This window comes from Ctenopharyngodon idella, chromosome 15, assembly GCF_019924925.1.
Source record: "Ctenopharyngodon idella isolate HZGC_01 chromosome 15, HZGC01, whole genome shotgun sequence".
NCBI lineage: Eukaryota > Metazoa > Chordata > Actinopteri > Cypriniformes > Xenocyprididae > Ctenopharyngodon > Ctenopharyngodon idella.
This window is the reverse complement of record NC_067234.1, coordinates 28315663-28328823: the sequence shown is the minus strand read 5'-3', so window position 1 is coordinate 28328823 and position 13161 is coordinate 28315663. Positions and strand designations below refer to the sequence as shown.

Genomic DNA, 13161 nt, shown 5'->3' with positions numbered 1-13161 from the left:
TGATCAGAAGATTTAAAAAATAATAATAATTATTTGAAAAAGACACACAAGAATCAGACATCAGGAATCAGCAGATAAACCTCAACAATGGTGACAATCAAAAGTGCCATGCTGCAATGCATGCTGGGAACAATAGTACAAAACTCCCAGCATGCATCACAGCATAAATAAATTATGCAGCTGAATTGTGCTTTTATTTTCATTAATTCTAACTGTTTGCTTTTATTTTTTGCTGTGGTTTTTGTTCTGTCTTTTAGTAGGTTTTTGTAATGTCCAGAGTTGATCTGATTGTCTCAATACTTTGTTGTCACCATTGTTGAGATTCATATGCTGATTGCTCATATCTGTGTTTAATCATTGAATTTTTTTTTTTTTTCTGCAATAGTTTCTGCAATACAGTGTGGTCTCAGTAAAACACTGTTTGCCACAGGCCTTATTATTGAATATTTCTGTAATTTTGGCACTGTACAGGTGTCTAAAAGAAACTGAACCAGCCTTGTAAAAATTGAAGAAGTCAGGCTTTTAAACCATCTGGGCCAGTGGTTTTGTTTGGGTTTCGTTTACTATGACTTACAATAACATCAGCCTCAGTATTGCATATCACATCACATTCTGTCTTACCGTCCACAGTTTCAAATGTGCCATAAAAGTTATTCAGATACTCCGATAAGTCACATGCATTGAAATCCTCAAGAATAAAAACAGGTTGATCCACGGAGTGAGCAACGTGCATCAAAAGCATTATATGTAGTATAACTGCAGCAATCGAAATGTCTGTTTTATATTCTCACATCTAAGCTGTAAGATAATCCTAGATTTCAATTCATTTGAGTAATTAACATTAACCCATCCACTTAATAAACTGTCTGACAATGTTTTGTTTTTATTAAGGTTTACATTTCACAAAGTGCTTCTCTGTACAATAAATATCAACAACCAATTCACTGGAACAACAATGAGATAATTTATCTGTTTAAACAAACAAAATGTCATGAGATAAGAACATATTCATCATATTCTTCACAACAATTACAGTTTATTCATTGTCACATGATCTATCATCATTACCAACTATTAAAATATAATGACAATAAATTCTCATGTATTTTTACCAAGGAATTATCAAAACTACATCTTAACACTGTTTATGACAACACATGCTGACTGTCTTTCGTTCAGCTGGCTCTTGATTTGACTTTGCTCTACTTGTGCACAGCTCATCTCATCCACACAGCCTTGAATGCTGTTGTTATCAAGCTCCACGGCATGATTGTCACAACCTTCCTCGTCAGACGCTGGGTTAGGAGCTCGGGTCAGTGTAGGGACAGTGTTAAACATTATGAAACCAATGAGGATCACCACCAGTGACACGATATACAGTCCTGAGAACTGAGGAAGGGAAGATAAGGTAAGATTGGGCTGAAATATGTGTCATAAAATCGACTTGTTTTTATTCAACGTTGATGGACTGTTTATAGAAAATAAAATACTGAAAGAAGTATAAAAAAGTACTGTAAATTACTAAGATCCTTCTTTTATGAGGAAGGTAAAAGAATAAGCAGAGGGCATAGGGCACTTACAAAACCTTCACACATTAAAGAAATATAAAGCTCCATGTCACAATGACCCAGAATGTTTGAGATAAGAATACAAGGACACATCTAGATACTTCTGCCACTTATGCTGTTAGGATTAAAGAAACCATCAGCAAAATAAGACCTACATTTTTTACTTTGATTTCTTTAGTCGAATCATTTTAATACCTTAACCAAGTTTAGTGTTTTGTTCTTCCCTCATATTTAAAATATTTACAAAATATTTTTCTCATACTTTGATGGTTTAATTAAACTTGTAGGGTCATTAAAAACAAATCCACAAACCAATCCTCTCAGGACTGTGTGTGTAAATAAATGAAGTGTTTTACTTACAGTGTATTGGAACAAAAAGAGCCCACAAAACAGGCTGAAGAGGTCTCCAGTGAGTAAGGAAAGATTAACCGCTGTGGCGCTGGTCATCTTTACCACTACAGGCATGAAGCTATAGAAGCCGTACATACAGAGCACATATACAGCCAAGAGAAGAGCTGAGGAGAGAACCCAAAAATCAAACCTCAAATGAGGTCATTGACATAAACGGAAAGTATTTTCATTTCACATTGCAGTACTTTACCAATTTCCCATGTCCACTGAATTTTAGACACTTGGTTATGTTCGAGAATCCCTCTGCAAGTGACAAAATACACAAGTGCAGATGATGTAGCTGTGATTTTTAGCAACAGGTCTACTGTTTTCTTGCAGTTCGTCAACACATCTTACAGTTGTATTCCACTGATGATTGACCCAAAGAGGCCGACCATTCCCAGAAATTCCACCCTGCTCAGATTCTTCACCGTGTATTCCTGGCACACATTAGAGATGGCATACAGAGTGGCACTGACTAGAACCAGACCATCACCAAGGAGAATGTCACTGGCTGTTGACACAGGAATAAATAATGGGCATGGTTTCATTTATGTTAGAATTTATGCTAAATTATGTTCTGGAGAAGCAGCTTGCTCCTCACTTGATCCCTGTTCCTGGCCAGCGAGGATGTCTGCTCCCACCATGGCTCCCACTCCAGCCAGACATATACACACAGCTACATAGTGAATGATTCTATAGCGAGTCTTCAAGAAGAACCAGGACAAGATCATCAAAACCGGGATAATAAAGCAGTCCAGCAGCTGAAATGAAGTCAGTGAGGTCAGTTAGTCAAACAACAACTTGCTTTGAGAATTTTAGTCAGATTCTGCTTTTGTCGATGTGTTACAAGTGACACATCTTGGAATTCAGTATTCAGTAAATTCAGAACCTACACTAAAAGATGCTGGGTTAAAAAACAACCCAAGTTGGGTTAAATATGGACAAACCCAGCGTTTGGGTTGTTTCGACCCAGTAGTTGGGTTAAATGTTTGACCAACCTGCTGGGCAGTTATATTTAACTCATCTATTGTTTAAAAAAAAAATACTATATGGCTGGTTTAAAATGAACCCAAAATAGGTTGGAAATTAAAAATCAGACACATAAGTACTAGAGGCAACAGTAATAATCAAAAGGTGAACATTTATTAATAAGCAGTTTAATAAATGTTTAGTTAATTATTATTTATTAAACTTAAACTTAAAACATATTAATAAATGTTCATTTCCAACCTATTTTGGGTTCATTTTAAGCGAGCAATATAGTCATTTTTAAACAATAGTTGAGTTAAATAAAACTACAGCAGGTTGGGTCTTTTAACCTAACTGCTGGGTTTGTCCATTTTTAACTCAGCATTTTTAGTGTGCATTGAAAAGTTTTACATTTTAGTGAAAAAAAACAAAAACTTTTTTTTCAGCAAAGATGCATAAAATTGATATAGACAAAGAGTGTAGACATTTTTTCCTAAATAATATTAATAAAATAATATTTCATAACATTACTGTTTTTACTGTATTTTTGATCAAACTAATGCAGTCTAGGTGAGCATAAGAGACAATTAAAAAAAAAAAAATGGAATAGTATGTTTAGGTAAACACACTGTATATCAACACACTCAGAAAGATCTGTCACCTGTATGCTAGTTAATGTGGTGTACTGGTATGCTTTCACCACTGCGTAATTGGCTTCCACATCTGCCAGTCCCAACAATAGATACTTCCACCATTTTGTCTTTAATATCTGCAAAATATTGCCATCACCTAAATTAAAAGAGAGGCATCTTGAATATTATATGCCCAAAAACGGTAGTAGATATTACAAAAAAAAATTATTTGGTTGATCAAGAATGAAACTCAACAACTAAAATAATTACTGATGTATTTGTGATCAAATACCTCTTCTGAAGATCAGTGCCATGGTGTAAGTAATGCCTAGGAGGGTGTAATTAATAAAGCTCTGCAGCATTGGTGTGTCAAGGTAATAAACGGATGCCAGATACTGAGATGTTACAGCAGTCCCACAGATCAGAGCTGAGAGGCCTTGACCCATCAGAAGAGTTTTGAACAGTTGCCTGCAATGAACATTTGCTTGAATAATTGTGAACTGTCTGATGAAGGTTTTGAGACCGGTCATTGATGCACTATCACTGAATCCTCTGTTCTAGTGGTCAACCATTCAAAATATTAATAAATAAAATAATAATAATACTAAAATAACACTGAAAACTGATGATCATGTTATACAGCATGACTTGAGAATGATCCAAAAAGGGGAAAAAAAAAAAAAAAAAAAAAATTCAATTAGCCTCGGACTTACAGTATTACACCACTGCATGTAAGCTTGCATCCACTCACCATGTGAAAATATCCCTCCATTTAGGCAGCCCTTCTCTTATTTTAAGGCAGAGAGTGTCCAGCTGCTCCCGAGGCATCTTGTGTCTCCTCTGTGGAGCTTTGAGCAGAATCTCAGTGAATAATACGATCAATCATTTACAGTTCAGGAAACAAAGTACACAGCTGTAGGGATCACTGTGGGCTAATGTTGAACTTTAAGCTTAGGTGCTGGAGAGAATTAGAGGACAATAGTTCAGATTACAAACAGTTAACCTGTTTAGAGTCTGATTATCTTCCTGAGACACCAATGAGGGTAATTGCCCTGGAGTGAGTAGGACAAGTGATCTGCAGAGGTATAATAGCTGTCATTGATGGTAGTCATTGACTTCCATAGTAATTTTTTTCCTACTATGGATGTCAACGGGTGCCGTCAACTGTCTGGTTACCAACATTCTTTAAAATATCTTCTTTTGTGTTCAACAGAAGAATGAAACACATACCGGTTTGGAACAACTTGAGGGTGAGTAAGTAATGACAAAATTTTGGGGTGAACTATCCCTTTAAAAAGACCCGGCTCATAAGAATCATTCCTTCACAAATCAGACTAAATTGGTCACGCTGTACGTTTCTGATTAATTAAAAAGAATAAGAGTCATTTGTTTGTGAATCAGACTACACTCGTCACGTTGTGTGTTTGATTCATTAAAAAGAACCGGCTCATAAGAGTCATTCGTTCACAAATCAGACTAGTCAAGTCAAGTCACCTTTATTTGTGTAGCACTTAATTAATACAGATTGTTTCAAAGCAGCTTTACAGTGATAAACAGGAAAATAATGATCAATGATGCAAATAGAATTCACTTCTGCTAGAAAGCAACTAAAAAACTCAATAGTGACACAATTCCTGAAGTCAGTTCAGTTCAATAACTGTTTGAAGTTAGTCAATTATGAAATGAGTTGAATTCAGCTTGAGCAGCTCTGCAGAAAACACTGATGTCTTCATTCAGTTCAGTTCTCATTCAATAGTATCAGTTAGTGCAGTCAAATCAATAATATTCCTGAATATTAAGTGTCCCTAACTAAGCAAGCCAAAGGTGACAGTGGCAAGGAACCCAAACTCCATCAGGTGACAGAAATGGAAAATGGAAAATGGAAAGGAAAAGAAAAAAAAAAACCTTGGGAGAAACCAGGCTCAGTCGGGGGGCCAATTCTCCTCTGGCTAAATTTACAAACATGGTGTGATTATGATTCCAGGCTGCATCACAAGTCCAAGAATTATGGATTGATATTCTAAGTATTTCATCCAGCTTCTTCTGCTTTAAGATTCAGGATACATCAATGTAATAGCATGTAATAACCTGAATCAGTGATGTCATTTGAATGGTATGTGATTGTCTTGTGCCATTAATTCACTTAAATTACAAATCAGTTATAAGACTGAAGAGTAAACAATAAACAATAAACAATAAACAAACACACACACACACACACACACAGTTGTTCAGTTATGAGATTTCAAAGACGGTCGGTGTTGTTCCCTTGTTCTTTTACGAAATTTCAAAGACAGTCGGTTTTGTTTCGTTACAAGATTTCGATGACGGTGGGTTTTGTTCAGTTGCGAGGCCTCAATGATGGTCGATTTTCAGTGACAGTCATTTTTTCTCTGTCATGAGATTTCAAAGACGGTCAGTTTTCAATGACAGTCGGCTTTCAGTGACAGACGGTTTTGTTCTGTCATGAGATTTCAAAGACGGTCAGTTTTGTTTCTTGGTTCCTTTACGAGTTTTCAATGACATAGATTTTGTTCAGTTATGAGATCTCAATAGTGGTCGGTTTTGCTGGGTTATGAGATTTAAATGGCGGACGGTTTTATTCCATTCTAAGATTTCAATGACAGTTGGTTTTGTTCGGTTGCGAGGTCTCAATGACGATTGGTTTTGTTGGGTAATGAGATTTCAGTGAGGGTCAGTTTTGTTCCTTTGTTCTTTTACGAGTTTTCAAAGCCAGTCATTTTTTTTTTCATTGTGAGATTTCGATGACAGTTAGTTGTCAGTGACAGACGGTTTTGTTCTATCATGAGATTTCAAAGACAGTCAGTTTTGCTTCTCTTGTTCTTTTACAAGTTTTTAAAGACAATCAATTTAGTTTTTGCTATGAGATTTCAATGACGGTTGGTTTTGTTTGATTGTGCGACCTCAGTGATGGTAGCTTTTCAGCGACAGACAGTTTTGTTCTGTCATGAGATTTCAAAGACGGTCAGTTTTGTTTCTTTGTTCTTTTACGAGTTTTCAAAAACAGTCAGCTTTGTTTTCACTATGAGATTTTGATGATGGTTGGTTTTGTTTGATTGCGTGACCTCAGTGATGGTAGCTTTTCAGTGACACTCAGTTTTGTTCTCTCATGAGATTTCAAAGACTGTAGGTTTTCAAAGACAGTCAGTTTTGTGACTTTACGAGATTTCGATAACAGTCGTTTTGTTTGGTTACGAGATCTCAATGACGGTCGGTTTTGTTTGGTTACGAGATCTCAATGATGGTCGGTTTTTAGTCACAGTTTTGTTACTTTGTTCTTTTACGAGATTTCAAAGACAGTCGGTTTTGATTCGTTACAAGTTTTCAATGACAATCGGTTTTGTTGGGTTATGAGATTTCAGTGTCGGTTGGTTTATTTCCATTCTAAGATTTCAATGACAGTTGATTTTTTTTTCCTTTACGAGATTTCAATGATGGTCGGTTTTGTTCTGTTATGAGATTTCAATGATGGTCGGTTTTGTTCTGTTATGAGATTTTGAAGACGGTCGGTTTTGTTCCTTTGTTTTTTTTTCGAGTTTTCAAAGCCAGTCTGTTTTGTTTTCATTACGAGATTTCGATGACGGTCAGTTTTGTTCTGTTATGAGATTTCGAAGACGTTCGGCTTTGTTTCTTTTTTCTTTTACGAGATTTCAAAGACAGTCGGTTTTGTTCCTTTACGAGATCTCAATGATGGTCGGTTTTCATTGACAGTCGGTTTTGTTCTGTCATGAGATTTCAAAGACGTTTGGTTTTGTTCCTTTGCACCCTTACAAGATCAGTTACTTGTTCAGTTACGAGATCTCAATGGTCGGTTTTGCTGGGTTATTAGAGTTAAATGGCGGACAGTTTTATTCCATTCTCAGACTAAAATGACAGTTGGTTTTGTTCGGTTGCTAGACCTCGATGATGGTCGGTTTTCAGTGACAGTTTTGTTCTGTCATGATATTTCAAAGATGGTCAGTTTTCAAAGACAGTTGGTTTTGTTTTGTTACAAGATTTCAATGACGTTTTTTTTTTTCTTTTACGAGATGTCAAAGACAGACGGTTTTGATTTCTTTACGAGATTTCAATGATGATCGGTTTTGTTCTGTTATGAGATTTTGAAAACATTCGGTTTTGTTCCTTTACTTGTTTACGATCAGTTTTGTTTGGTTGCGAGACCTCAACAATGGTCGGTTTTCAGTGACAGTCAGTTTTGCTCTGCTATGAGATTTCAAAGACGATAGGTTTTCAAGGACAGTCGGTTTTGTTTTGTTACGAGATTTCGATGAAGGTCGGCTTTGTTCAGTTATGAGATCTCAGTGTCGGTCTTGTTCTGTCATGAGATTTCAAAGATGGTCAGTTTTGCTTCTTTGTTCTTTTACGAGCTTTCAAAGACAGTCAATCTTGATTCTGTTATGAGATTTTGATGATGGTTGGTTTTGTTTGATTGCGTGACCTCAGTGATGGTAGCTTTTCAGTGACACTCAGTTTTGTTCCTTTACGAGATTTCGATGACGGACGGTTTTGTTTGGTTACGAGATCTCAATGACGGTCGGTTTTGTTTGGTTACGAGGTCTCAATGATGGTCGGTTTTTAGTGGCAGTTTTGTTACTTTGTTCTTTTCACGAGATTTCAAAGACAGTCGGTTTTGATTCGTTACGAGATTTCAATGACGATCGGTTTTGTTGGGTTATTGGATTTCAGTGTCGGTCGGTTTATTTCCATTCTAAGATTTCAATGACAGTCGATTTTTTTTCGTTACGAGATTTCAATGACGGTTGGTTTCGTTTGGTTACAAGAACTCAATGATGGTCGGTTTTCAGTGACAGTTGGTTTTGTTCTGTCATGAGATTTCAAAGACGGTCGATTTTGTTCCTTTGTTTCTTTTTACGAGATTTCAAAGACAGTTGGTTTTGTTTTGTTACAAGATTTCGATGACAGTCGGTTTTGTTTGGTTATGAGATCTCAATGATGGTCAGTTTTTAGTGACAGTTTTGTTACTTTGTTCTTTTTATGAGATTTCAATGACAGTCGATTTTGTTCCTTTACGAGATTTCAATGATAGTCTGTTTTGTTCGGTTTACGAGATCTCAATGACGTTCAGTTTTCAGTGTCAGTCGGTTTTGTTTTGTTATGAGATTTTGAAGATGGTCGGTTTTGTTATTTTTTTCTTTTACGACATTCAAAGACAGCTGATTTTGTTTTGTTACAAGATTTCAGTGATGGTCAGTTTTGTTCTGTTATGAGATTTCAAAGACAGTCGATTTTGTTCCTTTACGAGATCTCAATGATGGTCGGTTTTCAGTGGCAGTCGGTTTTGCTCTGTCATGAAATTTCGATGACAGTCGGTTTTCAGTGACAGTCGTTTTGTTTCAGTTTTGTTCTGTCATGAGATTTCAAAGACGTTTGGCTTTGTTCCTTTGTTCCCTTATGACATCAGTTACTTGTTCAGTTACGAGATCTCAATGATGGTCGGTTTTGCTGGGTTATGAGATTTTTAAATGGCGGACAGTTGTTTTCCATTCTCAGACTTCAATGACAGTTGGTTTTGTTCAGTTGCGAGACCTCAATGGTCCGTTTTCAGTGACAGTCAGTTTTGTTCTGTCATGAGATTTCAAAGATGGTCAGTTTTCAAAGATAGTTGGTTTTGTTTTGTTACAAGAATTCAATGACGGTCGGTTTTGTTTGGTTGTGAGACTTCGATGATGGTCGGTTTTTAATGACAGTCCGTTTTGTTCTGTCATGAGATTTCAAAGACGGTCGGTTTTGTTCCTTTGTTCATTTACGAGATGTCAATAACAGTCGGTTTTCATTCATTATGAGATTTCAATGACGGTTATCAGTGACAGTCAGTTTTGTTCTGCCATTGAGATTTTGTCCCTTGGTTCTTTTATGAGTTTTCAAAGAATGTCGGTTTTGTTTTCGTTACAAGATTTCGATGATGGTTGGTTTTGTTTGATTGCGCGACCTCAGTAATGGTAGCTTTTCAGTGACACTCAGTTTTGTTCTGTCATGAGATTTCAAAGACTGTAGGTTTTCAAAGACAGTCGGTTTTGTTTGGTTACGAGATCTCAATGACTGTCGGTTTTGTATGGTTACGAGATCTCAGTGATGGACAGTTTTTAGTGACAGTTTTGTTACTTTGTTCTTTTTACGAGATTTCAAAGACAGTCAGTTTTGATTCGTTACGAGATTTCAATGACAATCGGTTTTATTGGGTTATGAAATTTCAGTGTCGGTCGGTTTTGTTCTGTTATGAGATTTCAAAGACGTTCGGTTTTGTTCCTTTTTTCTTTTGCAAGATTTCTAAGACAGTCGGTTTTGTTCCTTTACGAGATCTCAATGATGGTCGGTTTTCAGTGACAGTCGGTTTTGTTCTGTCATGAGATTTCAAAGATGGTCGGTTTTGTTCCTTTGTTCTTTTACGAGATGTCAAAGACAGCCGGTTTTGATTCGTTACGAGATTTCGAAGACATTCGGTTTTATTCCTTTACTTGTTTACGGTCGGTTTTGTTCGGTTGCAAGACCTCAATGATGGTCAGTTTTCAGTGACAGTCAGTTATGTTCTGTCATGAGATTTCAGAGACGGTCGGTTTTGTTACAAGATTTCAATGATGGTCGGTTTTGTTCTGTTAGGATATTTTAATGAGGGTCAGTTTTGCTCCTTTACAAGATTTCATTGACAGTCAGTTTTGTTCATTTATGAAATTTCAGTGACGGTCGGTTTTGTTCGGTTATTAGATTTCAATGACTGTCAGTTTTCAGTGACGGTCAGTTTTCTTCTGTTATGAGATTTAAATGACGGTCAGTTTTGTTCATTTACGAGATTTAAATAATGGCCATTTTTTCCATTATGAGATTTCAATGCCACTTTGTTTTTTTTTTCAAATGAGATTTTTACGACGGTTGGATTTGTTTCATTACGTGATTTCAAGGACGGATTCAAGGATTTCAATGATGGTCGGTTTCGTTCCTTTACAAGATCTCAATGATGGTCGGTTTTGTTCTATTAGAAGATTTCAATGACAGTCGATATGTTCCTTTAGGAGATTCCAATGACAGTCGGCATTGTTCGGTTTTGGGATTTCAATGACTGTCAGTTTTCAATGACGGTCGGTTTTCTTCTGTTACACGATTTCAAAGACAGTCAATTTTGTTTCATTACACAAGATTTCAATGACAGTCAGTTTTCTTCTTTTACGAGATTTTAATGACAGTTGTTTTTGTTCTGTTACGAGATTTCAATGATGGTCAGTTTTGTTTGGTTACAAGATCTCATTGGCGGTTGGTTTTCAGCATTAGTCGGTTTTGTTCTGTTATGAGATTTCAAAGACAGTCGGTTTTGTTCTTTTAGGAGATTTCAATGACGGTCGGTTTTATTCGGTTAGGGGATTTCGAAGACAGTAAATTTTGTTTTGTTACACAAGATTTCAGTGATGGTCGGTTTTGTTACTTTACAAGATCTCAATGATGGTCGTTTTTGTTCCTTTATAAGATTTCATTGACGGTCAGTTTTGTTCCTTTATGAGATTTCAATGGCGGTCGGTTTTGGTCCTTTATGAGATTTCAATGAGGGTCTGTTTTGTTCCATTACGACATTTCAATTATGGTCGGTTTTGTTTCGTTACAAGATTTTAATGACGGTTGGTTTTCTGTGTCGGTTTTACTTGGTTACAAGATTTCAATGACAGTTAATTTTTTTCTGTTATGAGATTTCAATGACGATTAGCTTTGCTCCATCATGAGATTTCAACGACGGTCGGTGATTCAAGGCTTATCGCAAACGATTTTGTTTGATATTTACAGCTCTTGATCAGGCTGCCTCTGATGTGGTACCCGCAATAGCCAATGAGAGTGAGCAAGCGTCACCTACTGGATGTTGCATGCTTCTTTAGCTGAAACTAGCCACAAACATGCCACGAAAGTGGAGTTTTGAGAAAGATCAACCATATATATTTTGTTCTATTTAGTTTTTCACCATAAAGCAGAACGTGTGGCAGGAGAGCCTGCTGACAACATCAATAGTCCTCCTTTTGTTTTTCTTCTCAAGTCACGTTTGATCTTGTGTCACTGTGAAATCATTCCTGCAATCAACGGGTGAGTTGTATCCATAGGGTCGTATCGCAATCCAGTCGAATCATCTAGTGTGTGCGTTCAGAGCATTATAATGTTAAAATTTGGCTGAAAATGTCATTATGTTTGTGTTCTTCCACAGTTTTAAAATCGTTAAGATTTGAAAATCATGTGTCCTACGAGTGTGTCCCAGGCCTTACAAAACTTCAAAGACAGTAGGTTTTGTTCTTTTGCAAAATTTCAAAGACAAACAATTTTGTTACTTTATGAGATTTCAAAGAAAGTTGATTTATTTCCATTACGAGATTTCAATGATGGCCAACTTTGTTTCATTCTAAGATTTCAATGATAATTTTGTTCCTTTGTGAAATTTCAAAGACAGTCGGTTTTGTTTCTTTGCAAAATTTCAAAGACGGACGATTTTGTTCTGTTATGAGATTTTAATGATGGTTGGCTTTGTTCCTTTATGAGATTTCAAAGAAAGTCTCATACAATGAAAGAAAGCTGGGAACAATAGTGCAAAACTCCCAGCTTGCATCACAGTGTTTGTCATTGTAGTTTATCGTTTTCTGCCCATGTTTTTTTTTTTTTTTTTTTTTAATCTTCAATCTTCTAACTGATTTTTGCAATGCAACATGATCTCTTGTTGCAGTAAAACAGAGTTTGTAATTTAAATATATTAATGGCACAACACAATTATTACACTTAAATGACATCAGCTATTTCACAAATTTCTTTGCTACTACAAATGTGTTTGACCAGCACAGTCACAGCAGCCAACCTTATTATAAGAACCCAACTTATAGAAACACCAGTCACCATTATGGTGACTTCAAATGAAACAAACAGAGCTTTAATCTTCTGTTAATTCTCAATAAGAACTTCTGTAGATGAATGACGGAAATAAAGTCAGTCTGGTTAGTAATATATGAAGCTGCAATGCTGTTTGTGGAGTTGTTTAATCCTCCTCTGCTGAGATCTGGAGAGATTTAATGTCTTCTTTTATCTTCAGTTGATTTCATCTAAGGCTGTGGCTAAAGTCAGTTGTAGCTCTTGTGTTTCTGTTTCTCTTTTTTTTGTTCTCTTCTTTCTTTCAGTGATTCTGCTTGTTAACAGGTTTGTTAATACTAAGATGATTCTATAAATAATATATAGAGATTTTGAGGCTCAGATAAGGTCCAGTTCTGGTTTATTTCTTTGCTCTTGGTTGACATGTGGCATTGCTATGGGCTGCTTGTGGCTCAGATTTGGCAAACAGGAGCGGTCCGCCCAAGTGCCATCAATCCACGCCGTATGTGCCCCAGATCATCATACATACCAAGCATGGCAGATGTGGGCTGATCTGGGCTGGCACAAAGTTGCTATCTGGGTCGGCTATTTTACTTGCTATCGTGCTTCATTTCATTCAGTTTGCACTCATTAATTTATCATATCGTACAATGTTTTAAACATTTAAATACACATCAAATAGTAGAAAATGTGTATGATAGTTTTTTATTTGATAGCACCCTACTTTTGACAAA

The 13161-nt window shown here is 36.3% G+C and overlaps 1 protein-coding gene across 1 annotated transcript; it reads right to left on the bottom strand.

Moving 5' to 3' along the window:
- Positions 1-858: 858 nt before the first annotated feature.
- On the bottom strand, positions 859-4447 carry slc35f2l (info solute carrier family 35 member F2, like). Its single transcript, XM_051862499.1, has 8 exons — positions 4314-4447; positions 3855-4030; positions 3592-3719; positions 2563-2722; positions 2316-2472; positions 2170-2222; positions 1929-2083; positions 859-1389 (listed from the first exon to the last, which is right to left on the bottom strand). Exons 1-8 carry the CDS (start codon positions 4388-4390, stop codon positions 1129-1131), a joined length of 1167 nt encoding a protein of 388 aa, XP_051718459.1. The 5' UTR covers positions 4391-4447; the 3' UTR covers positions 859-1128.
- Positions 4448-13161: the final 8714 nt, after the last annotated feature.

What these genes read in the sequence shown, in the direction of transcription:
- slc35f2l (XM_051862499.1), bottom strand. Translation starts at nt 4,390, where the DNA reads ATGCCTCGGGAGCAGCTGGACACTCTCTGCCTTAAAATAAGAGAAGGG. An exon ending in ATCATCAGTGGAATACAACT is followed by an intron (nt 2,223 to 2,315) that starts GTAAGATGTGTT and finishes TGTCACTTGCAG; the next exon opens with AGGGATTCTCGAACATAACC. An exon ending in TCTTTTTGTTCCAATACACT is followed by an intron (nt 1,390 to 1,928) that starts GTAAGTAAAACA and finishes TCCCTTCCTCAG; the next exon opens with TTCTCAGGACTGTATATCGT.